This window comes from Mobula birostris, chromosome 18 (assembly GCF_030028105.1).
Source record: "Mobula birostris isolate sMobBir1 chromosome 18, sMobBir1.hap1, whole genome shotgun sequence".
Taxonomy (NCBI): Eukaryota; Metazoa; Chordata; class Chondrichthyes; order Myliobatiformes; family Myliobatidae; genus Mobula; species Mobula birostris.
This window is the reverse complement of record NC_092387.1, coordinates 9,829,372-9,855,432: the sequence shown is the minus strand read 5'-3', so window position 1 is coordinate 9,855,432 and position 26,061 is coordinate 9,829,372. Positions and strand designations below refer to the sequence as shown.

General features: G+C 44.6%; 1 protein-coding gene across 5 annotated transcripts in view; it reads left to right on the top strand.

The window, feature by feature from the left end:
• tln2b (talin 2b) overlaps positions 1-26,061 on the top strand; it is a 316,251-nt gene that overhangs the window by 274,081 nt on the left and 16,109 nt on the right. For all 5 annotated transcript variants that reach the window (XM_072282202.1, XM_072282201.1, XM_072282200.1 and 2 more), the window contains 8 exons: positions 1,525-1,671; positions 4,195-4,361; positions 5,448-5,631; positions 7,694-7,819; positions 8,850-8,966; positions 11,628-11,813; positions 11,902-12,009; positions 12,895-13,000. In XM_072282202.1, coding sequence (XP_072138303.1) covers positions 1,525-1,671; positions 4,195-4,361; positions 5,448-5,631; positions 7,694-7,819; positions 8,850-8,966; positions 11,628-11,813; positions 11,902-12,009; positions 12,895-13,000 — 1,141 coding nt within the window. The remainder of the gene's footprint in view (positions 1-1,524; positions 1,672-4,194; positions 4,362-5,447; positions 5,632-7,693; positions 7,820-8,849; positions 8,967-11,627; positions 11,814-11,901; positions 12,010-12,894; positions 13,001-26,061) is intronic.

Genomic DNA, 26,061 nt, shown 5'->3' with positions numbered 1-26,061 from the left:
GTTATGTTGAAATTGTATAAGACATTGGTGAGACCTAATTTGGAGTATTGTGTGCAGTCTTGGTCACCTACCTACAGGACAGACGTAAACAAGTTTGAAAGATTGCAGAGAAAATTTACCAGGATGTCGCCGAGACTTGAGGACCTGAGTTATAGGGAAAGGTTGAATAGCTTAGGACTTTATTCTTTAGAATGTCGAAGATTGAGGGGAGATTTCATAGAGGTGTACAAAATTATGAAGGATATAGATAGGGTAAATGCAAGCAGGCTTTTTCCACTGAGATTAGGTGAGACTACAACTAGAGGTCTTGAGTTAGGGTGAAAGGTGAAATGTTTCAAGGGGACATGAGGGGAATCTTCTTCACTCAGAGGGTGGTAAGAGTGTGGAACGAGCTGCTAGCACATGTGGTGGATGTGGGTTCCATTTAAACATTTAAGAGAAATTTGGGTAGGTATGGGGATGGAAGGCTGTGGTCCGGGAGCAAGTCAATGGGATGAGGCAGATTCGGCCTGTTTCTGTGCTGTAGTGTTCTTTGACTCAATGGCCTGTGGCAAATGAGCCTGGTTTATTTTTCGATGTGGCAGGGGGCAGGGTACTAAAAGAGCAGACTGAGAAACAGAAAATGGAACTTTCAGCACGTCAGGCAGCATCTGTGGGCAGAAATAAGTAAGATCTTCGACCTGAAATGTTGACTTTGTTCCTTTCTCCACAGGTGCTGCCTGAACTGCTCAGTGTTGCCAGCATTTTTTATTTTTGTTTCAGATTTCCAGCATCTCCAATTCTTATGATGTTCATTAGCTGAGTGAATAGATGTATCTGATGACCATCATCAGGAGTGTGGGTGCTACCCCTGATGTCAGTAGTCATTTTGGCAGCTTTAGGGTCACATATTGTCTGAACCAGGCAGCCTGCCTGAACCGATGGCATGGAAGCCTGGATCACTTATTCAGTTACATTATCTCGAATCCCACAACAAGTTGATGAACCTGGAATAAAATGTAGACTCCCTCGTGGTGACAATGAGATAGGTTTTATCAAATCTGGATCTTAAGTTTGCTAATGTCCTTCAGCAAAGAAAATCTGATATCCTTACATGGTCTGATTCAATCCAGGACAACATTTGATGGGATCCCAACAAAATCCAAGATAGCAAAGCGCTATCTGAATTTTTCTGACAATCCCTGGTCATTCCTGCTGGCACACAGATTATTTGTTTGGCTCTCCAGACTTGCTCTCCTGCTGTCAGTGCAGCTGATCACTTTGTGAAGAACTTGAACTAAGTTTGTGCGTGTTCTTGGATGCATTCAAATGCTATTTTTTTTCCAATTGCATTTCTTGGTTCTGATTCTTGGTTCACTGATCTCCAGGTTCAACTAGGAAGTCACTGCAAATAGTTCTGGCCTTGATATGTTAATGTTTCAGTCCAAAGATGACACTGGCAGCCTATGTATTCCCATAAGTAATTCAGAGCGATCAAGTGCTGCTTCAAGTTTCATTAATAACCAACTCCCATTTTGTCTGCAGATTGGATTCCAGATTAAGACACGAGTTCAAGATTTGGGCCATGGCTGTATATACCTGGTGCAGAAGGCAGGGGCTGTTCAGATCAGCCCTAGTGATAGCTTTACCAAAAGAGAGCTCATCGAGTGTGCTCGTGCTGTGACAGAAAAGGTGAGGAGTTTAATCCAGGTTTCACTGCGGCATCAGCACCCACCCTTGTTTTCCACCTTTTCAATTGGATTACATTGAGCTGGTCAGGAAAGGGTTTTCCAGCAGAAGTAGTGTTGGACAAAAGCTTTACTTGGTCTGATGTGGATGGGAGTTTATTTCTGCAGTACGTTGGTGTGGCAGGGAGTGCAGCTCACACACTCCTCCGGGTTCAGTCCTATCCACATCGAGCACAAGAAGATCGGATCAGGAGTCAATCACCTGACCCTTCAGGCATGCCACTCTGATGCCCAATATACCTCAGGCATCAACTCCTCTGCCAGATCCACAGAGCTTTCAAATCCTCTGATCTTTTCAAAATGTATCTCCCTCCACTTTAAAACCAGCTTCCACAACCCTGTGGGGCAGAGAATTCCAAAGACTTACTGCACACTGTAGCTTTAACCAAATGACCCCTTATCCTGAAGTGGCATTCTCTTAAATCTCCCAGCACTGAAAGTACCATGATATCATTCTTGTAAAGATTCTGAGCACCTTCTCTGTCTCTGTAAGATCTTCTAACTTCCAAAGAATATAGACCCAAGCTATTTGGTTTCTTTTATCCCAGGAATTTCTCTTATTCTATTGGATCTTTTTTGGATTACTGCTCAAACTGTGTACAGCAAGCCTTGCTTGCCTTCGTTAGTCAGAGTGTTGTGTATAAGAGAAATAAATTCATGTTTCAGCTGTATACAGGCCACTCTTTAGGTATTGTGGGCAGTTGTGGTCGCCCCCATTATAGGAGGGATGTGGAGGCTTTGGAAAGGGTGCAGAAGTAGTTCACTGGAATGCTGCCTGGATTAGAGGGTAGGAACTATAAGGAGAAGTTAGACAATCTTGAGATGTTATGTCAGGAGCATCTGAAGCTGAGGAGTGAGCTGATACAAGTTTATAAAGTTATGAGAGGGTTAGATAGAGTACAGAGTCAGGATCTGTGTCCCAGGGTAGAAATATCAGACAGCAGAGGATATACATTTAATGTGAGATGGGGAAAGTTTAAAGAGGGTAAGTATTTTACAGAGAGCGGTGGATGCCTGGATTGGCCTGTAAGGCTATTGGTAGAGGCAGACACAAAAGTGCCATTCTCAAGGCTTTTCAGTAGATTGAATATGTGCAGGCAGAAAAGATTTAGTTTAATTCAGCACAGACATGGTGATTTCCTATGTTGTGCCGTTTTGTGTTCTGTGATCGATGATCCAGTACACCAGAGGTGGCTTCATCACCACCCTGATAATTGTAATAGATCTTTAGCCCCTTTCAGTAAAGGTCATTATACCATTGTCACATTCTCCTACAGACTGCATGGGCTCCCTAAATGTCTCCTAAATAGGTGCAAGTTGTTGGTTAATTGGCTGCTGTAAATTACTCTGGTATGTAGATGGCTGGTGGGAGAATCAGTGAGTTTTACTAGGCAGTGTAAGAGAGAGTATGTTAAAGCTAACTAACTGGACATATGGTATCTCTGAGAAGAACTTTGTGCGGATGAGCTGACTGGCTTTGTTCTATGTCACAGTTAGAGTGAAGAGAAGCTGGATGAAACTGGATGTATGGAGTGTTTGAAGGTGATTTGGGATTGATTGGCATAGCTTTATAAATGTATTTCTGTAATGCTGTAATGATGTTTTATTGAGGGACTATAGATCATCTCACAAATCAATGCAGTGATCCTGAAAGGTATATTTGCTCCTAATAATATACACACAGTGGCCATATTATTAGGTACGTCCGCTTGTTAATGTAAATATCTAATCAGCCAATCACCTGGCAGCAACTCCGTGCATAAGAGCATACAGACGTGGTCAAGAGGTTCAGTTGTTGTTCAGACCAAATATCAGGATGGGGAAGAAATGTGATCGAACTGACTTTGACCTTGGAATGGTTGTTGGTGCCAGACAGGGTGGTTTGAGTATATCAGAAATTGCTGGTCTCCTGGGATTTTCACACACAACAGTCTGTAGAGTTTGCAGAGAATGGTGCAAAAAAAAAACAAAAAACATCCAGTTTTGTGGGCGAAAATGTCTTGTTAATGAGAGAGGTCAGAGGAGAATGGCTAGACTGGTTCAGAATGACAGGAAGGTGACAGTAACTCAAATAACCACGTGTTACAACAGTGGGTGTAGAGAGCATCTCTGAACACAAAACACATCGAACCTTGAATGGTCTGCAGCAGCAGAAGACCACGGACATACACTCAGCGGCCACTTTATTAGGTACAGGATAAAGTGGCCACCAATTGTAGTTTGTTACCCGTTGTTGATGCGTAACAGCCCATTTGTGCTGCAGAAAGGAGCTGCAGGAGCAGCAGTGGTGTGAAGCCAGACCTTCATGTGTGTTTAATTCAATTATTCTGGATGTTAGTAGGAATTCCTAGGATAACAGGCAATAATCGCTTCAGTTTCTGAGCTAATATTGCAATTGATGGCTTTGTGGTTACATTTTCACTGGCTGGAACTGTAGGTGCTCATTTCTGAAATGTTCCTTGCACAGGTGTCCTTGGTCCTGTCTGCACTCCAGGCAGGCAACAGAGGCACGCAGGCCTGCATCACCGCTGCTAGCGCTGTATCCGGCATCATTGCTGATCTGGACACCACCATCATGTTTGCCACAGCCGGCACACTCAATGCCGAAAATGATGAGTCGTTTGCAGACCACAGGTGAGTCGGTGTTTCTTTCTCTTTCCCAACGGTACAACATCTCTGATGACATAAATGGTACATTGGAGAACAAATCCGAAATGGTGGTCAATTTGTGTTCTGAGAAGGTTCTTGAAGGCCGGGCACTGATACAAATGCATTTGGAGATCACTTTGGAAAGTTTGTGGTTACAGTAGGTATTGGCAGAGAGAACATCAACTTTGTAGGGCGTTGGAGTCATGGGAGAGAGTAAAACATACCTGTACTTTGTGTGTGCCCTGGGATATAGGCATGGAGCTCTGGGAAGATTTTATTTTGGATCAGAAGATTTCCTGTTCAATTTAACTCCTTGGTTAAGTCTCTTCTCTGTCTTTTCCATCAAAGTTGCTCTGGTCTGCCTGGCAGTTTCCACTGACTTTGATGCTCTTTTGAAGATGGGTACTGAAATTGGAGAGGGTGGTGAAAAAAGCACAGAATGTCCTGGATCAGATTAGGTTAAAACCCCACCTTGGATCATTTGCATTGAGCTGAGGTATTGTGATATCTCTCATATTATTGAAGGTAACAATTCCGCTAGCCCAGAGTTCAAGATAAGTCAAAATGTACCTCCACAATGAGTGACCGTAACTCTCAAACTGTATGAATTTCGAATGTGCTCCCAGTTGTGGGAAGCAGCATTTGGTTGGATCAACGGCTGGGTAACTGGGGCACCCGAGCACCAGTGGGATGATGCAGTTACAGAGTGACCTGAGCCTGAAACATCAGCTGTTTACTTTCCTCCATAGACGCTGACTGACTTGCTGGGTTCCTCCAGCATTTTTTGTGTGTTGCTTTCCGGAGTAGTCCCCTCCGTTATTGTGGACATCAGGACCTACAATGGGGTACAGTTAGTGAGAAGGGCCTGCATTCGTTTAAACAGTTTTGGTCTAAAACCTATTGGTGAAGAATTTTTCGTGCAAACAGTGCCGGAGCCATCAAAAAAAAAAGTCTCAACTCATTCCCCTGTCTCCAGGAGGGCGGCAGGGCATCTTTTACCTTGCTTTGCTTCTGAAAGTTTAGCTGACCTGGCTCTCACACGTGTGGTTTCTTCCCCCATCCCTCAATCAGGGAGAACATCCTAAAAACAGCAAAGGCCCTGGTCGAAGACACCAAGTTCCTGGTGTCTGGAGCAGCTTCAAGCCAGGAGAAACTAGCCCAAGCTGCCCAGTCCTCTGTCAGCACCATTACCCAGCTGGCTGAAGTGGTGAAGCAGGGAGCTGCCAGCCTTGGCTCCGATGATCCAGAAACACAGGTAAGGAGTTAAGTTCAGGGAGATCGGGCCACAGCAGCTGTCCAAAGACTTGGTAAAGTGGGGATTTCTGTTCTATGCTATATATCGAAGCTTCACTAAAATATAAGACCATAAGACATAGGAGCAGAATTAGGCCATTCAGCGCATTGAGTCTGCTCTGCCATTCCATTATGACTGATCCTGGATCCCACTCAACCCCATACACCTGCCTTCTCACCACATCCTTTGATGCACTGACTAATCAGGAAAAAACCAACCCACAGACAGCCTCCACTGCAGTCTGTGGCAGAGCATTCCACAGTTTTACTACTCTCTGGCTAAAAAAATTCCTCCTTACCTCTGTTCTAAAGGGTCGCCCCTTAATTTTGAGGTTGTGTCCTCTAGTTCTGGATACCCTCAGCATAGGAAACATCCACTCCACATCCACCTTATCCAGTCCTTTCACATTCAGTAGGTTTCAATGAGATATCCCTGCATTCTTCTAAATTCCAGTGATTACAGGCTCAAAGCTGCCTAATGTTCCTCATATGTTAACCCCTTCATTCCGGAATTATCCTCGTGAACCTCCTCTGGACTCTCTCCAATGACAACACATCCTTTCTGAGATATGAGGCCCAAAACTGTTGACAATACTCCAAGTGCGGCCTGACTAGTGTCTTATAAAGCCTCAGCATTATCTCCTTGCTTTTATATTCTAATTCCCTTGAAATAAATGCCAACATTGCATTTGCCAAACCTTCTGAATGATTCAGGAAAGAAATGCAAACTGTAGCTTACACAGACAAAGCCTTTTTATCACCAAAAAAATATACAGAGAAGGTTATGATGGCTCAGCTGGGAGTCAAGTGTCAAGGTTAGAGGAGATAGAATGGAATTGTCACTAATGCAGACTGTCAGAGAATAAGAGAGTTGTGATTATGATCTGAAAATTTTTGACTTGGAGTCCAGAAGGCTGTTGGGTATTGTGGGGACCACAGTAGTGTAGCGGTTAGCCCGACACTATTACAACTCAGGCCATCGGAGTTCAGAGTTCAATTCCAGCGTCCTCTGTAAGAAAATTTATATGTTCTTCTCACGTGGGTGTGAGTTTCCTCCGGATGCTCCACTTTCCTCCGACAGTCCAAAGTCATACCAGTTAGCAGGTTACTTGGTCTTTGTGAATTGTCCTGTGATTCGTCTTGGGGTTAAACCGGTGGGTTGCTGGGTGGAGGCTCCATGGATCAGAAGAGCCTGTTCTGCACTGTATTTTTAAATAAAGTAAAATAAAATAATTAAATGATTAGGGCTGTTCCTGAGGTCTCCATTGAGATTCCTGGAATTGGGAAAGGAGAATGACCAAACAGAGGATGAAGGGTGTGCCGGTAAAGGCTTTGTAACGAGTGGCAAGAAATACAAGGTGTCAAAAAGGAAAGCGTGCGACCAGTTAAAATGTGGAATAGCAGAAATGTTAGAGAAAATATGTTATTGAGTGGGAGAGTGAAACGTTTCATGGCATTTCTTCTCCACTTCAGAGTTACACATGGTGTTCATAATCAAGAGCGGCTGATTGCACCCAAAATCAAGCTACCTAGGTTCGATCTTGACCCCCCGCTCACTGTGATGAGATCTTTCTGTTCCGTGTGCGAGTTTTCCCCGGGTGCTCTGGTTTCCCACTTCACCTCACATATGTGCTAGTTGGTAGCTTCATTGGAGACTGAAAGGTTGGAGTGGAAAGTTCAGGGTGGAGTTGATGAACTGTGAGATGGAATAGGTTGTGAGGAGGAGAAAGAGATTTCTGTGAGATTTCCCACCACTATTGTTTGGAGTTTCTTTCTCCATGGATAGCAGATTACTCCACAATGGGAGAAATATCACGAGTGTGCCTGATTCAGGTCCCCACGTGCATACCTCATGGGGTAGCTACTCCTGTGATTCTCCCAGCCATCCTCTCTACTGTGTAACATCAGTCACAGCTGAACCCTGTATGCCTCAGCCCCACTGACCAACCAGAGCGCTTTATCAGCTGGCTGTGAGCAGACTTTACAGACTGTGATAAATACTTTTTTTGATATTTGTTTTTCAGGTTGTACTGATTAATGCAGTGAAGGATGTGGCTAAAGCGCTTACTGACCTCATCAGTGCCACGAAGTGTGCAGCTGGGAAACCCGCTGACGATCCATCAATGTATCAACTGAAGGGCGCAGCCAAGGTACAGGGAGAGGCGAGCGCAGGGTATGGGGCGAGGCGGGCGCAGGGTACAGGGCAAAGGCACAGAGCACAGGGAGAGGCGGGCGCAGGGTACGGGGCGAGGCGGGCGCAGGGTACAGGGCAAAGGCACAGAGCACAGGGAGAGGCGGGCGCAGGGTACGGGGCGAGGTGGGCGCAGGGTACAGAGCAAAGGCACAGAGCACAGGGAGAGGCGGGTGCAGGGTATGGGGCGAGGCAGGCGCAGGGTACAGGGCAAAGGCACAGAGCACAGGGAGAGGCGGGCGCAGGGTACGGGGCGAGGCGGGCGCAGGTTACGGAGCAAGGCAGATGCAGGGTACAGGGCAAAGGCGCAGAGCACAGGGAGAGGCGGGCGCAGGGTATAAGGCAAAGGCGCAGAGCACAGGGAGAGGCGGGCGCAGGGTATGGGGCGAGATGGGCACAGGGTACAGGGAGAGGCAAACAAGATAGAGCAGGAGGGACAGTGCGAGGCAGGGAAGGTACAATGTAAGGCAGGTAAGAAGGTTCTGCATAAGCCTTATATTACAAGGTATAGCATAAGATAGACAAGGGCTGGTCACAGGAAGGTATTTATAGTGAATAGTTACACATATGGTGCCTGCAGCCTTGAGTATCAAATTCCAGTGAGAGTCATTTCAAAGCTTGATATAATTATATATCATTATTTTCAATAATTTACGATTACATTGTGGGAATCAGAGGACGGCAATGCAGAAGATTTAGGAATGTTCAAATTTGAAATGTCTGGTGATGTAAGGAAGTTGATTAGAGGCAAGGCAAGTCTCTATTTTGATGGGGAAATGCTGAGCGTGGGGATGTATTGGTTAGAATACAGAGAGTTAGGGATGGTGTATAGAGTGGTGAGAAGTAGCGACTGATCTTATTTTACCATTAAGCATGGTGAAGGTCACAGAACAAAGACGGAATTAAAATAAAAGTCAATGATGAGCTAATAAAATTGGATTAAGGGTTCTGATTGTTTACCTGTTACCATGTGATCCCTTCTCTTGTAGGTAATGGTCACAAACGTCACCTCTCTTCTGAAAACAGTGAAAGCAGTAGAGGATGAAGCCACGCGTGGCACAAGGGCTCTCGAGGGAACGATAGAAAGCATTAAGCAGGAGCTGGCGGTACGTTGCCAAAGGGCTAATAACTCACTGGATGTCACCTCAATTCTACCTCTGATCACACTCTCCTCTTTATCTCCCAATTTATTTATCATCTTTCTCCTGATTTACTTTGTCTTCCTTTTTGTTTTAAGATCATGCACATTTTAGATTGGAACCCTTCCATCTCCATTAGCTGTATTTCAGCTGCAAAACTCTAAATTCTTCCCCATCCCTTCCCCTCCCACCAATCCCTCTCCCATATATTTTGTGCCGCTTAAAAAATATAACACTCTAGTCTGATCTGGAACAAACGAAGGTTCAGGAATGAAGAAGCTCGGTCTGTGTGCTTTGGAGTTTGGGGCAGGCGGAGTGTTTTGTGGGTCGAATATTTCAAGGAAAGTCCAGCCCACAGCTCAAGCAGACAACATATTTGGTAGCAACATGCACAGTAAATGTCTCTGAATCTGGTTCTGTCTAACAACTTCCTATTCTTTGTCTATGTACTTTATATCTCTTCCGGGTCTCTTTACACCCACAACTTAAATGGTGTGATCCCCAGATAGACTGAAAAGAGCTGGCAGAAGGTCCCTGGGCATCCTGCTCCCTAACCAGTATTCAGTTCTGGGAAATGGGAAGTTCAGTAAGAGCCAGGACCAAAGCATGATGGACGATGCAAAGGTACAAGGAGAGAGAAGACAGGTCCACAGGGTGGTAGTAATCAGGGATTCCTAAACTAGGGCAGCAGACAAGTGTTTCTGGAGTTCCAGAATAGTTTTGTGCTTCCCAGGTGATCGTAGAGTGACTGCAGTGTTCAACAGGAGGAACATGAACCCTGAGAGTTATTATCTCTATCGATGATATAGTTGGTATAACCAGAAAATGTGGTATTGTGGAGCTGTTCAAACATGATGTGAACTCACACTTCAAGCATCGAGTTACAGGCCCTATCATCCCCTTTATGAAAGAATGGTTCTTCTGCTTTAAACCCATCAGTTACTTTTAAATCACCCTCCTGGCTTTTGACTGTCCCATTTTCTCGTTCTGGGCCTCAGATCATGTTGTATACCTCAGTTAAATATCTCTTGGCCTCTTCCCTTCAAAAGAAACCAATCCCAACTTGTACCATGGCTACAACTTTCTACTGCTGGCTATGTTTTCTGCACCCTCCCCCAGGGTAATCCCTTGGTAACCAAAATTAAATTGTACGCGGTGGATGAACTGAAGCCTGAGTTAGTGTTAGAGCATAACTTCTGTGCCTTGGCAAATAGAATAAATCATTGCATGTGCCTTTCTTGACCATCTTTCCTGCTGCCTTCAAGCGTATCTGTGGCTGTGCAATCCACAGTCCCACTTTTCTTTCAACCACTCAATGTTTTCCCATTTATTGCATATTCCCCTCCACATTTATCGTTTTAAATTCCATTTCCAAAGATTCAAAGTACATTTATTATCAAAGTATGTGTACAGTATACAACTCTGAGGTTCGTCCTCCAGCCGACAGTCAGGAAACAAAGAAACACCATGGAACCCATACAAAGAGAATATCAAACACACAATGCACAAAAAAAATTGCAGAAATGGCAAAAAAATGTGAATAACACACAGAAAACAGTTTAGGAATGTTCAGTTTAGTTCATTCCAGTTCAGTTTAATACTGGGTCATGCATTGACTGCAGGCCACCCCAAGTAAATTGTGCAGAATAGCCATGTTCTAACCAGAAATCAGAAACCCATAGGACATGAATTGCAGAGTCCTCTAGAAATGAGTCCAATCCACAAACCATGCCAATCAAACTTTGTCCAAAACCCAAGACTCTTGTACCTTCCTGCAGCAGCAGCGAGCGAGAGGGAGAGGCAGACCGGTCAAAAGCAGGCAAACGGCGCTGGACACCCAGTCTCCTCTGCTCTTGTCCTCTTTAGTTTCGATCTTGCTCAGTGCTTTAATTGGCAAGTTGGTTGAGAATTGGAGCTGATCATGGGATCATGTTCTGCCCTAGGCCATACATTTTCCTGCAGTCTAAAGTGTTATTCCTTACTGTCAAGTTCACAGCCAATTTTTGCACTACCAGCTAACTTTTTTGCCATGTACTTCATGTCAATCATATATCTACAGTAAGGGGAGAGAATACGGAATCCCATGATCTGCTTCCAATCACAACAATGCCCGTCAGTCATTACCTTTGTATCCTACACTTGGTCAAGTTTGGACTGAGTTTGACACACTATCTTTTTGTATTGACCAGCACGCTGATAAAATCTACATCATCCACAGAAAATTTTCTGCCCAAAATGACATACCCTGTGACCTCCCTACACAATTCATTGGACATGACCTTCCATTAGGAAAGTATTTCATATCCAGGCATTGTAAATTCAAATTCTTATCTGTCACATGAGATTGGTCTTAACCTGACTAAAAAGATGACTGCCCCACAACCATTGGTCCACTGACAACTGCCCCACAGCAATTCGTCCACTGACAACTGCCCCACAGCCATTGGTCCACTGACACCACTATCAAACAGCCATTGGTCCACTGACAACTGCCCCACAGCCATTGGTCTACTGACAACTGCCCCACAGCCATTGGTCCACTGACAACTGCCAGTCATTGGTCCACTGACATTACTTATATGTGATACAACATGAAGCCTTCAAGCTGGATCTTGACTTAAATTCCAGGTTTTCCAATCAAAAGAGGTACCAGCCAAGACTCATACACCGGAAGAATTCATTCGAATGACAAAAGGTATCACAACCGCCACTGCCAAGGCAGTGGCTGCAGGGAACTCCTGTCGCCAGGATGAAGTGATAGCAACTGCCAACCTGAGTCGCAAGGCAATTGTCGACATGCTGACAGCTTGCAAGGTATTTTCAGTCTCTCTGGTTGCCAGTCTGATTCCTGACTTGCTTTCGGTCAATCAGCGCTGAAGTCCGTATGTATTTCCCTCGGCAGCAAGCAGCATACCATTCAGCAGTGAGTGAGGATGTGCGAGGCCGGGCCTTGCATTCAGCCACTGAATGCACCGTGGGATACATGGAACTGCTGGAGCACGTCCTTGCGGTGAGTGGGTCAGCCTGGCTTCGTATGGATTACCTAGAACAAAGTACACAGGGATGTAGCTTTCTGAGAATTATTGAGATAGGCCATCAGATTTCCAGGGTTTGCACGCAAATCTGATGGATTTTGGAGAGCCTATGTAAAGTAGTCGTCTCGTCATTAGGCAGGATGTGGAAGCTTAAGAGAGTGTGCAGAGGAGATTTACTAGGACGTTGCCTGGATTGGAGAGCATGTCTTACTAGGAAAGGTTGAAGAAGCTAGGGCTTCTCTCTCTTGAGTAAATGAGGATGAGAAATGACTTGATAGAGGTGTATATGATGATGAGAGGCACAGATTGAGTGGACAGCCAGAGACTTTTTCCCAAGGCAGCAGTGGTTATACAAGAAGGCATACGTTTAAGGTGCTAGGAGAAACATATAGGGGGGGAATATCAAAAGTCATGTTCTTATGCAGAGAGTAGTAGGTGGATACCAGAGGCGGTGGTAGAGAAAGAAATATTAGGGACACCTAAGATGTTCTTAGATAGGCAGGCAGATTGATGTAAGTAAATGGAGACTTTTGGGGGAGGGTAGCATTAGATCAGGGGTTCCCAACCTGGGGTCTACAGACCACTTGTTTCATGGTATTGGTCCAAGGCATGAAATAGGTTGGGGTCTAGGTTAGATTGATCTTGTAGAAAAGTAAAAGGTTCCCACAATGTCATGGGTGGAAGGAACTGTACTGTGCTGGGCTGTTCTATGTAAGTGTTAATTCTCTGTTCTATGTAAGTCTGAATTCTCAGAATTCCTGATCATTCTGTTTATACTTAGCTTTGTAAACCCATCATCACTTTTTCCGTGCTATTTAACCGTTGGAGAATGTCGAAAGTCTGGCTTTGCTTTGAAACAGGTTGTTCAGAAGCCCACAGCCGAGCAGAAGCTTCAGTTGTCTGCGTACTCGAAGCGCGTTGCAGCTGCCGTCACCGAACTGATCCAGTCAGCCGAAGCCATGAAAGGTCAGCATGGGGTCGGGGTTGAGAGCTCTAGGTCCTATGGCCCAGGTAGCAATGCACTCAGTTCTTCCCAAGCTCCCAGTTTAAATTTACTTTTGAGACTGAAAACATGCACTTCTCTAACGTGGGAAACATTCTAAAGGCACTTGCATGTAAGTAGATAATGTTGCTGTACAGAAAAGGGGCATTTTTCCCTTTTTCATCTGTGCCTGCAGAGTCTCCTCCTTAATGCCAGTTTCAGACTCATTTAACGTTTTTGAATCTATCTATCATGAATCACAGAAGGTTCAACTTGACTATTTTTGTTCCTTTCTCTATTTAAAAAGCCTAGAATCCTATCTGCTTTTAACAACTTTCTTTACTGCCTTGTCACCATCGATAATTTATGGACATGAACTCTAGCATGTTCGACCTTTTACTCCTCTCAAACCGAGTCTCCTGGTTTATGTTGATGCAGCAGACCGTTACTTTGCAGTTCTCAGTACTAGGTTTCATTTGCTACTTCTTTATCGGCGTATCGATATGTCCGTAATAACTATTGTTATCCTTTGCACAGTTCGCACACTTGCAGGTTCTCTATTAGCTGTCGATTTGGGATGTGTGCCCCGGACAGCCTTAAAAAAATGTTTGATAAAAGTGTTCCTAATACTGACCCCTATGGGTCAGTGTACCCTGTCCACTGCTGCAGGTTTGGCAAGTGACTCGCTCAGCCAGTTTACTGTCCATGGTGCTGCTGCAGCCCCTTTTATTCCCTGGGCTTCAGCCTATGAGGTAGCATTTTTATTGAGTATGTTTGTAAGTACATACAGTACATTGATCACATTTCCCTGATCTTCAACCTGTCTCTGCGTGACTTTCACTATTCACCAAAATTATGGGAAGTGATGCAAATTCTGCTCTGTACCTTGTACCTTCTGAAAAATTATTCTTGATCTGTTCCATTTTCAGTCCTCGTTTTGTGGATTTCCAATTCTAACAAATTTCCTTAGTTTACAAAAAGTTATTTTAGTGCCTCCCTCTGTTCTCCTGTAGTTGAAATCCATGGCCTGACCTATTACCTTTCTCAACCCAAAATGCTGTTTCTTTTACCATTCTGAGTTACTCTAGCAAATCATCCAATTGCTCAAATCTCTCATTCCTTGGCATTGTGCCAGTATCAGTCCTATGCCCACTCAATATGAATGAGCCAAGTGCAGCCATTATCCCTGACTTCTGCCTTAACCTCAGAATATCAGGGTTTGTCTTTTCACTCTATGCCCCAGTTTAATAAGCTTGAGAGCGTAAAAACTACATAGATGGATTAACCAGATTTACCTTCCATTTTCTAAATAATGAAAATCATTCAATCTCAAATGAGGAAGCGGAACATAATTCCAATTGAAGTGAGTTTGCAAAGTGAAGGATTGTCCCTCAGGACAGAACTGTAACTGCCTTTGTTAAAATATTTTCCATCTTGATTTCCCTGTCAGTGTATTTCCATTTAAAATCTCACTCTGCCACCCTATAATGGTGTTCCCCAGGATCCTCTCACTGCCTGTCCCACTCCCTGTGTTCCCCGCCAGAGGTGACACTGGAGTGCCTTCACTGTCTGTCACACTGTCACTGTGTTCCCTTAGCATTGGTGATACCAGAGCCCCCACACTGTCACTTTTACTGTGTTGTGCTGCCGGTTGTCCCATCTTTGGCATCTCTGTTACACTGTCCTGCTGGCCAGAACTGGTGATTTCAGTCAGAGCTTCCAGTGTTCAACCCCGTCTTGGAGAGGTGCATGTGTGCTGCAGATGACGGAGTTTTGCTACGTACTAAATGACAGCTGGCATGCCATCCATTCTGATCCAACGGCGAGTCCAGTTAATTCCACTGAGGGGTGGGAACCGGACTCGTATGCTGCTCTGAGTGCTCATTCCTAACTGGAATGTGTAAAGAGCTGTGTAAATTGTCTCTCTGCATATGGAACCAATGCACGTGGGTGGAGAGGTCCTCGGGCATTGGGCCAGGTTTACCAGCTGCCATAGTGGGACTGATTGGACAAGTCCCTGGTGACAGTCCACTGGAAACAACTGTAGCTCAATTTAAACAGAACACATGGGATGAACAGGAGTGTCAAAGTTATCATCTTTCACTGATTACGTTGTCCTGCTTTTATCGGAAGACTGCTCTGGATTCATTCATTCATATTTGGAGTCTCTAACTTAAACCCGCAACATGTTCCACCCGTAGGTTTACAGGGTCGCTTTTCCTCTGAAGCATAGAGGCAGGAAGTCACTCTGAGCATGTTAACAGGAGATTCACATGCCCTTCCTGACAGTTTGCGTTTGTTCTCTAATGTTTTATATTTTTTTGGATTAACTCTTTGCCAAATGAATAATATTCCTATTCTCCCCTCCAAACCCTGCCTTTCAATAACTTTTTCTATTATTTTCCTTCCATCCCCTCTGCTCGGCCCAAGTGCAGTTTTTCATGACCTTTGTAATGAGTTATGGGAATGGCCACTGTGAAGGTCCAGATAGGCCGAGATTGAGCACTGAGCAGGGGGTGTTGAGAGGGGATTTAACCAGCAATGTTCAAGATAATGTGGAGACAAATATGTTCCTGTTGGTGAGAGGGTCAGGAGCCCAAGAACTACAGTGTATAATATAGAACTGAGCATGATGCAAGGAGGGGACTTAATACAGCTTTGGGATTCCATCTGGAATGTATTGCCTGGTGGATTTCTGCAGGCTTTTATAGGATGTGTTCTGGAAATAACAGAAATTGTAGGGCTACAGGAAAATGGTGGAGAGGGGAAATGTTGGTCTGGAGAATCAGCCTTGATTCAGAAAGCTAAATAGCCACTTCCTGTGTAGTCACCTTCCTGTGATATTGTGGTTTCCTTCACCCTGCAACCTCATTAACAGCTTCCTAATGTTTGAAGCTGAAAACATCCTTCCTTTATTAGTATAAAGGAGGAAGGAAAGTAATTGGACATTCTAGAAAATCATAATTGAGTGGTTTTATGAAAAAGAAATGGGGTCTGACAAATTTTTTGGTGTCCTTTTATGATGTAGTGAGTAAAGTGATAAGCAAGAGTCGAGTGATTTGACTTTTAAAGGCAGCCAGTGCCTCAGAGTTCCAGAATCCTGGCCTCACGTAGCCCCTGAGCAATGGTCCAGGCGGCTGTCTCATCCAGTCTTTTGAGGCTGTTGTGGTCAGGATGATCATAGTGCAAAGCTAGAGGGTTGGGAAGCCTTAAACAACCAAAAGAAAGTAACCAAAAAAAAACAGTAAGGAGAGAAAAGATGCATTATAAAAGAGGATACCAGAATTTTTTTCAGATGCATGAAGAGTGAAAGAGAGGCAAGAGTGGACATCAGAATGTTGGAAAATGATGCTGAAGAGATAGTAATAGGGAACAAGGAAATAGCAGCTGAACATCAATATTCACTGTGGAAGACACAATCACCATTCCACAGATTCGAGTGTCTCAGGGAGCACAAGTTTAGTGTAGTTGCTTTTAAAAAGGAGAAGGTGCTTGGGAGATAAATAAGTCACTTAAACCAGATGGACTGTATCCCAGGATTCTGAAAGAAGTAGCTGAAGAGATTGTGGAGGCATTAGTAATGATCTTTCAAGACTCACTTGGTTCTGGAGGACTGGAAATTGGTAAATGACATTTCACTCTTTAAGGAGGGAGAGAGGAAAAACACAGAAAATTATCGGCCAGTTAGCTTGACATTATTAAACATGAGGTTTCAGGATACTCGGGAGGCACGGGACAAAATAGGCTGAAATCACCATTGTTTCCTTAAGGGGAAATCTTGCCTGGCAAATAAATCTGTTGGAATTCTTTGAGGAAATAAAAGGCAGGATAGACAAAGAAGAGTTGGTGGATTTTTTTACTTGGATTTTCAGAAGGGCTTTGACAAGATGCCACTCATGAGGCTACAAAATAAGTTAAGAGCCCATGGGATTACAGGAAAGATACTAGCATGGACGGGAAATAGGCTGACTAGCCGGAGGCAAAAGTGGGAATGAAGGGGACATTTTCTGGTTGACTGTCGGTGATTAGTGGTATTCTTGAAAGGGTTGGTATTGGGTCTGCTAATTTTCACATTACATGTGAAAGACCTGGCTGATGGCATTGAATTGATGGTTTGTACCAAGTTTGTGGATGATACTAAGAAAGGTGGAGGGGCAGGCAGTATGAGGAAGCAGTGTTTCTGCAGGAGGATTTAGAAAGATTAGGAAGATGGGCGGAGAAGTGATGGATGGATTACAATGTAGGGAAGTGTATGGTCACACATTTTGGTAAATGAAGGCGTAGACTGTTTTCTAAATGAGGAGTGAATTCAGAAACCAGATGAGCAAAGGGACGTGAGAGTTGAGGTGCAGGATTCCCAAAAGGTTAGCTTGCTGGTTAAAGCGGTGGTAAGGAAGGCAAATGCAATATTAGCATTAATTTTGAGAAGACGAGAATATAAAAGCAAGGATGTAATTCTGAGGCATAGCTCAAATCACTTTTGGAATATTGTGAACAGTTTTGGGGCGCGTATCTAAGAAAGGCTGTGCTGGCATGAGAGCAGGTCCAGAGGAGGTTTGTGTGAATGATTTGGGGAAAGGATTGATGTGTGGGGAGTGTTTGATGGTTCTGAGCCTGTACTCACTGGAGTTTAGAAGAATGAAGGGGGATTTTATTGAAACCTAATGAATATAGATAGAGGGAATATGAGGATGATGTTTCAAATAGTGGGAGAGTCTAGGACCAGAGGGCACAGCCTCAAAATAGAAGTACATCCTTTTGGTACAGAGATGAGGAGGAATTTCTTTAGCCAGAGGGTGGTGAATCTGTGGAATACAGTGCCACAGGTGGCTGTGGAGGTCAAGTCAAAGGGTTGGATAGGTTCTTAATGAGTCAGGACATCAAAGGTTACAGAAGGAGGCAAGAGAATGAGGTTGAGAGCAGGAGAATAAATCAACCCTGATTGAATGGTGGAGTAGACTCAATAAGCCAACTGGCCGGATCCAGCTTCTATATCTTGTGGGTGAGAATGAAATGTGGTGTTGATTTCCTGCTGTTTACTACTGGGTGTTTTATATAGGCCCCCCAGTACTAACAGGGACATTGAGGAGCAGGTAGGGAGGCAGATTCTGGAATGGTGCAATAATAATAGGGTTGTTGTGATGGGAGATTTTAACTTTCCTAATATTGACTGGAGTCTTCTTAGAGCAAGGGGCTTAGATGGGATGGAGTTTGTTCGGTGTGTTCAGAAAGGTTTCCTAACGCAATATGTAGGTAAGCCCACTGGAGGAGAGGCTGTACTTTATCTGGTATTGAGAAATGAACCTGGTCAGATGTCATATCTCTTGGTGGGAGAGCATTTTGGAGGTAGTGATCACAACTCTCTCCTTTACCATAACGCTGGAGAGGGATAGGAGACAATTTGGGAAAACATTTATTTGGGTAGGAGGGAATATGATGCTATTAGGCAGGAACTTGGCAGCATAAATTGGAAGCAGATGTCCTCAGGGCATGGCAGAAGCGTGGGAACATGCTTCAGGGAATGTTCAGGGAACATTTGCATGGCATTCCATTGAGGCAGGGAAAGGATGGTTGGGTAAAAGACCCATGGTGTACAAGGAAGTGGAAAATCTGGTTAAGAAAAAAAGAAAAGCTTATGAAAAGTTCAAGAAACTAAGTACGAATAGAGTTCTAGAAAATTACAAGATTGCCAGGAATGAAATTAAGAAAGCTAGAAGGGGCCATGAGAAGGCCTTGGCGGACAGGATTAAGGAAAATCTCAAGACATTCTACAAGTACGTGAAGAGCAAGAGGATGAGCCGTGTGAGAATTGGACCAATCAGGAATGAGAATGGAAACGTGCATGGAGTCAGGGGAGGTAGCGGAGGCACCTAATGAATACTTTGCTTCGGTATTCACCAGGGAAAGGGACCTTGGCATTTGAGAGGATGACTTACAGTGGACTGAAAAGCTTGAGCATATAGACATTAAGGAAGAGGATGTACTGGAGCTTTTGAAAAGCATTAAGTTAGATAAGTCATTGGGACCAGATGAGATATACCCCAGGCTACTGTGGGAAGTGAGGGTGGAGATTGCTGAGCCTCTTGCGATGATCTTTGCATCATCAATAGGGACGGGAGCAGTACCAGAGGACTGGAGGGGTGCGAGTGTTGTTCCCTTGTTCAGAAAAGGGAGTAGAGATAACTCAGGAAATTGTAGACCAGTAAGTCTTACTTCAGTGGTGGGCAAGTTGTTGGAGAAGATCCTGAGAGTCATAATCTGATTAGGGATAGTCAGCTTGGCTTTGTCAAGAGCAGGTCGTGCCTTACAAGCCTGTTTGAATTCTTGATGATGGTATTACGTAGATAATGGGAGAGCAGTGGATGTCGTGTATATGGATTTCAGTAAGGCATTTGGTAAGGTTCCCTATGCAAGGCTCATTCAGAAAGTAAGGAGGCATGGGATCCAAGGAGGCCTTGCTTTGTGGATCCAGAATCGGCTTGCCCACAGAAGGCAAAGAGTGGATGTAGATGGTTTATATTCTGCATGGAGGTCAGTGACCAATGGTGTTCTGCAGGGATCTGTTCTGGGACCCCTTCTCTTCGTGAATTTTATAAATGACCTAGATGAGGAAGTGGAGGGATGGGTTAGTGAATTTGCTATGACACAAAGGTTGGGGATGTTGTGGATAGTGTGGAGGGCTGTCAGAGGTTACAGCGGGACATCGATAGGATGCAAAACTGGGCTGAGAAGTGGCAGATGGACTTCAACCCAGATAAGTGTGAAGTGGTTAATTTTGGTAGGTCAAATTTGAAGACAGAACGTAGTATTAATGGTAAGACTCTTGGGAGTGTAGCGGATGAGAGAGGTCTTGGGGTCCAAGTCCATAGGACACTCGAAGCTGCTGCGCAGGTTGACAGTGCTGTTAAGAAGGCATATGGTGTGTTGGCATTCATCAACCATGGGATTAAGTTCGAGAGCCATGAGGTAATGTTACAGCTACACAAGACCTTGATCAGACCCCACTTGGAGTACTGTTTTCAGTTGTGGTCACCTCACTACAGGAAGGATGTGGATATTAGAAAATAGAAACATAAAAAACTTACAGCACAGTACATAAAAAGAGTGCAGAGGAGACTTACAAGGATGTTGCCTGGATTGGAGAGCATGCCTGTTGCCTTATGCGAATAGGTTGAGTGAACTTGGCCTTTTCTCCTTGGAGCAACGGGAGGATAAGAGGTGACCTGATAAGATGATGAGGGGCATTGATCGTGTGGGTAGCCAGAGGCTTTTTCCCAGGGCTGAAATGGCTAACATGAGGGGTCATAGTTTTAAGGTGCTTGGAAGTAAGTACAGAGGGGATGTCAGGGGTAAGTTTTTCATACAGAGTAGTGGGTGCGTGGAATGCACTGCCAGCAAAGGTGTTAGAGGTGGATACAATAAGGTCTTTTAAGAGCCTCTTAGATAGGTACATGGAGCTTAGAAAAATAGAGGGCCAGGCACTAGGGAAATTCTAGGCCATTTCTAGAGTGGGTTATATGGTTGGCACAATATTGTGGGCCGAAGGGCCTGTAATGTGCTGTAGATTTCTATGTTCACAGATTTGGAATGCCCAAAGGAGATTTACAGGTAATAAATTATTTTTTGAAGTGTAGGCGGTGTCACAGCCTGCAAGCACAAAGCATGCTCTCAGGAACAGCTCTAGCATACATGACAAACAAGAGAAAATCTGCAGATGCTGGAAGTCACAGGAACACACACAAAATACTGGAGGAACTCAGTAGGCCAGGCAGCATCTATGGAAAAGAGTAAACAGTCAGTGTTTCAGGTGAAGGGCCTCAGCCTGAAAAGTTGATTGTTTACTCTTTTATCATAGATTCTACCTAGCCTGCTGAGTTAATCCAGCATTTTGTGTGTACGTGACTGCTGTTTTGGTAGAGGAATAAATTCTGAATGTACTCCCGCACAATTAGTGTCCCTATCATTTACGTTCATTACAAGACCTGCAGAGTTACAGTTTAAAGTCTGATCTCAGAAGTGGCAACCTGAAATGGTACAGAACTGCCACAGCACTGCTCACTGGAGTCTCAGCTGGGAATCAATGCACAGGTCTCCAGCTTGAAGCTGTGATCGAGGGGTGAACGGCTTGTGGACCAGTGCCTCTTCCATGTGCTTCAGTTTGCTGACAAGCATCTCAGAGGAACATCCGTTCCACTACAACATTTTACACTGTAGAGCTTGTCAACTGCTGAACTTGTGACCAAAGGAGAATTGTTGGCCACAGTCAGACATTCCTGGCTGTGCAACAGGGCACATCAAAGTAACCTCTGTGTAAGTAATCCTGTTTTGGCTCCCTGCCTTTCACTCCTGTAGTCTTAATCACTCCAGTGGGCCTGTGCATTGTATGGAGAAGCAGAGACACGAAGTAAGGCCAGTGATGTTGTGGGGATAGAACTGGACTCTCTCACGGTGGTGTCTGAAAAGAGGATGCTGTCCAAGTTGCATGCCATTTTGGTCAATGTTTCCCATCCACTACATAATGTACTGGGTGGGCACAGGAGTACATTCAGCCTGAGACTCATTCCACCGAGATGCACCACAGAGCGTCATAGGAAGTCATTCCTGCCTGTGGCCATCAAACTTTACAACTCCTCCCTTGGAGGGTCAGACACCCTGAACCGATAGGCTGGTCCTGGACTTATTTCCATCTGGCATAATTTACATATTACTATTTAACTATTTATGGTTCTATTACTATTTATTATTTATGGTGCAACTGTAACGAAAACCAATTTCCCTCGGGATCAATAAAGTATGACTATGACTATTAACTGCAGGTGTTTGGCCTGATTAATCCAGTGCTCCTGAGCCTGCAATAGTCAGCGTCCTTCATCACCTTCACCCTGCTAACCAAGACACGTATCCTGTGTGTCCTCTCATCTGCCTCTACTACCTGCTGAGAATCTTTGACATGTACGCCAAAGGTCCTCACTTCTTCAGTGGTTCTGGCCTTGTTACCATTCATTCTGGATGTCCAAGCCCTAGTAGTTATTTCAAGTTGCATCAGCTCACTTTTTTCAGCATTTTACCATTGCCCTGCCCCCCTTACCAACTCATCCATGTCGCCTGAAACAGTCCTGCTGATCACAGCTCTATTCAGAGCAGTGTTGTACCCGAGGAACCAGGGCTTGGGGCCTTTTTTGTTTGTTATACACATTAACGATTTGAACATGAACGTTGGAGGTGTGATCAGTGAATTTGCAGATGACACAAAATGGATTGTGTTGTTGGTAGTAAGGAGGATGATATGGCAAAATGGTAGAGCAAAAGTTCAATGAGCAAAGTAAATTTATTATCAAAGCACATGTATGTCACCCTGAGATTAATTTTCTTGTGGGTGTTCATTGTAAATACAGAGAAACAAAAGAATCAATGAAAAAAAACTGAACATCACAGAGGTGGACAAACAGCCAATGTACAAAAGACAGCAAAACTGTGCAAGTACAGAAAAGAAGAAAATAATAATAATAAATAAGCAATAATATCAAGAGGACGAGTTGTAGAGTCCTTAAAAGTGAGTCCATAGGTTGTGGAATCAGTTCAGTGTCGGGGTGAGTGAGGTTATCCCCTCTGGTTCAGGAGCCTGATGCTTGAGGGGTAACAACTGTTCCTGAACCTGGTGGTGTGGGACCTGAGACTCCTGTGCCACCTCCTTGATGGCAGCAGCAAGAAGAGAGCGTGGCCTGGGTGGTGGGGGTCCCGGATGATGGATGCTGCTTTCCTGCGACAGTGCTCCTTGTACGTGTGCTCATTGTTGGCGAGGGCTTTACCTGTGATGGACTGGGCTGCATTTTAAGGTTTTTCCATTCACAGACTTGGAAGTTAATGCTGATAAGTGTGAAGTGATCGATTGGAGAGGGCCGTTAAGCATAAGGCACACAATCAATGCAGAGTCGTCAAGAATACTTGGGAACAGAAGGACTACTGTATACCTTTGTAGATTCCAGAAGGTGGCAGCACAGGTCGCAGCATAGAATGTAAAAGCAGGGAGTCTTGGTGCAACCTGATATGTCGTTGGTTAGGCTGCTGCTTGCTTAATTTTTGGTTCTGGACTGTGGGCTGGATGTGACTTCTGGAGAATGGAAAGGAGATTCATCAGACATTGCCTGAGAGAGAGAGCCTGGTTTTCCCTACAGCAGAGAAGGCTGAGGGGGGACCTGAGAGATATGTACAAAATTACAGTCAAGCAGTGTCTGCCTAAGAGTGATGGAGACAGGAGCTCTTACTTCATTAAATGATTATCTAGGTGAGCGCTTGAATCACTAAGGTATAAGAGGTTACAGGTGAATTGTCGTAGACAGCGCCGGAGGGCGTCACTGTAGATAGCGTCGTAGGGTGCCACGGTGACGTAGCTTGCAGCTCAGGCAATCGAAATTCATGCTTCAGTTCCGGAGTCCTCTGTAAACAAGTCTGTACATTCCTTCAACCAACACACATCAAAGTTGCTGGTGAACGCAGCAGGCCAGGCAGCATCTCTAGGAAGAGGTACAGTCGACGTTTCAGGCCAAGACCCTTCGTCAGGACTAACTGAAGGAAGAGTGAGTAAGGGATTTGAAAGTTGGAGGGGGAGGGGGAGACCCAAGATGATAGGAGAAGACAGGAGGGGGAGGGATGGAGCCAAGAGCTGGACAGGTGATAGGCAAAAGGGGATACGAGAGGATCATGGGACAGGAGGTCCGGGAAGAAAGACAAGGGGCGGGACCCAGAGGATGGGCAAGGGGTATATTCAGAGGGACAGAGGGAGAAAAAGGAGAGTGAGAGAAAGAATGTGTGCATAAAAATAAGTAACAGAAGGGGTATGAGGGGGAGGTGGGGCCTAGCGGAAGTCGATGTTCATGCCATCAGGTTGGAGGCTACCCAGACGGAATATAAGGTGTTAATCAGGTTGGAATCTGTACATTCCTTCCCGTGTGTGAGCGGGACTTCCTCTGGATCCTGCGGTTTCCTTCCACAATCCTAAGATGTACCAGGAGTAGGTTAACCAGTCGTTGTAAGTTGCCCCGTGATTCGGCTGGGGTTAAGCAGCGCGGCTGTGGTGTATCTCAAAATAAAACCACGTTCAGTGTGGACCTTTCGATCCACCATGTCCATGCCAATTGCCCGCCTTAACCGGTCCAACTGCACACATACCCTTGTGAGCCTGTCTGCATGTCTCTTAAATGGGACAGTTGTATCTGATTCCAGCAGCTCCTCAGGCAGTGAGTTCCACTGTTTAAAAATAACTCCCCCACCCCACCCCCCATCTCAGTTGCCCTTCTCTTCCCTTGAATGGTGCTGCAGTTTGTCAGGAGTGGATTCAGGGAGAACAGCAAGAACAAAATGAGTTACATTTGTTTTAATGTTTCTCATTTTTAGGATATTTAACCGTTTATTTCACTGCAAAGCACTGAAGTCTCTGGCAGGTGTGGTCACTAATGAAGTAAATAATTTGTTAATTTCACTTGAGAGAGAATTGGTTGGGTGGGGTGGTGCTTTTGGGACCATCCTGTGAACTGTACCACTCTGGGCAACAGGAGCTCTTTAAAATAACTGTCCAGTTAATGGAGTTATAGAGCTTCACACTACAGTACTGCCTAGTACCATTGACCTGCACCTGGTCCTACTTACCCCTCCCATCCATGTATGTATCCAACCTTCTGTTAAATGTTGAAATCGACCCCTCATACACCACTCCCGTTGGCGGCTGATTCCACACTCTCACCATCCCCTGAATGAAGAATTTCACCCTCATGTTCCCCTTAAACATTTCACCTTTCATCATTAGCCCATGACCTCTAAGTTATAGCCTCACCCAACCATAGTGGGGGAAAAAGCCTGCTTGCATTTACCCTATCTATATTCCTCATAATTTTGTAACACCTCTATCAAATCTTCGCTCGATCTTCTGCGTTCTAAGGAATGAAGTCCTAAACTATTCAATCTCTCCTTTATAACTCAGGTCTGCCAGTCCTTGCAACTTGCTTGTAAATTTTCTCTGTAGTTTTTTCAATTTTATTTACATCATTCCAGTAGGTACGTCACTAGAATTGCACACAGTGCTCTGAATTAGTCCTGTACAACACCTTATACAATTTCAACGTAACATCCCTATTTCTGTACTTAATACTTTGACTTATGAAGGCCAGTGTGCCAAAAGTTGTTTTCACAACCCGTAACACCACCTTCAAGCATTTATGGGTCTAGATTCCCAGATCCTTCTGTCATGCTGCATTCCTTGGTGCCCTACCACTCACTGTGCAGGTCCTAACCTGGTTTGTCCTCCCAAAATACAACACCTCACACATCTGCATTAAATTGAACCTGCCACTTTTCAGCCCGTTTTTCCAGCTGGCTGCGTGTTTTGATAGCCTTCCTAATTGTCCACTATGCCCCAACCTTGGTGTCATCCACAAATCTGCTTATCCAGTTTACCATATTATCATCTGGATTATTGATGTCAAACCACAACGAACCCAGCTGTGATCCCTGGGCACACCACTAGTCACAGGGCTCCAGTCAGAGAGCCAACCATCTACAGCCACTCTTCAACCTCTCCGGCAAAGCCAATGTCAAATCCAATTTACTTAACTCATCCTGAATGCCAAGCAACTGAACCTTCTCGACCAACCTCCCATATAGGACCTTGTCAAAGGCCTTTTTAAAATCCATGTAGACTGCATCCATTGACTTTCCTCCTTCAGGTTTCCTGATAATCTCCTCAAAAAATGGTAAGAATGGTTAGATGTGACATACCGCACACAAAGCCATGTTGATTATCCATAATTAGGCCCTGTTTAACTAAATAATTATCTATCCTTTCCCTTAGATTACCCTCCAGTTACTCACTACTGACATCAGGCTCACCCGCCAATGATTTCCATCTGTCTGTGGCCCTTTTTTGCTTTTCCTGGCAAATACTTAATTGCCTTTCAAAAGCTATTTTTGAAATACCTTTCTTTTCAGTATGCTGCAACTTTTTTTTAATTGTAAGGCCATAAGATATTGGGACAGAATTAGGATATTCAGC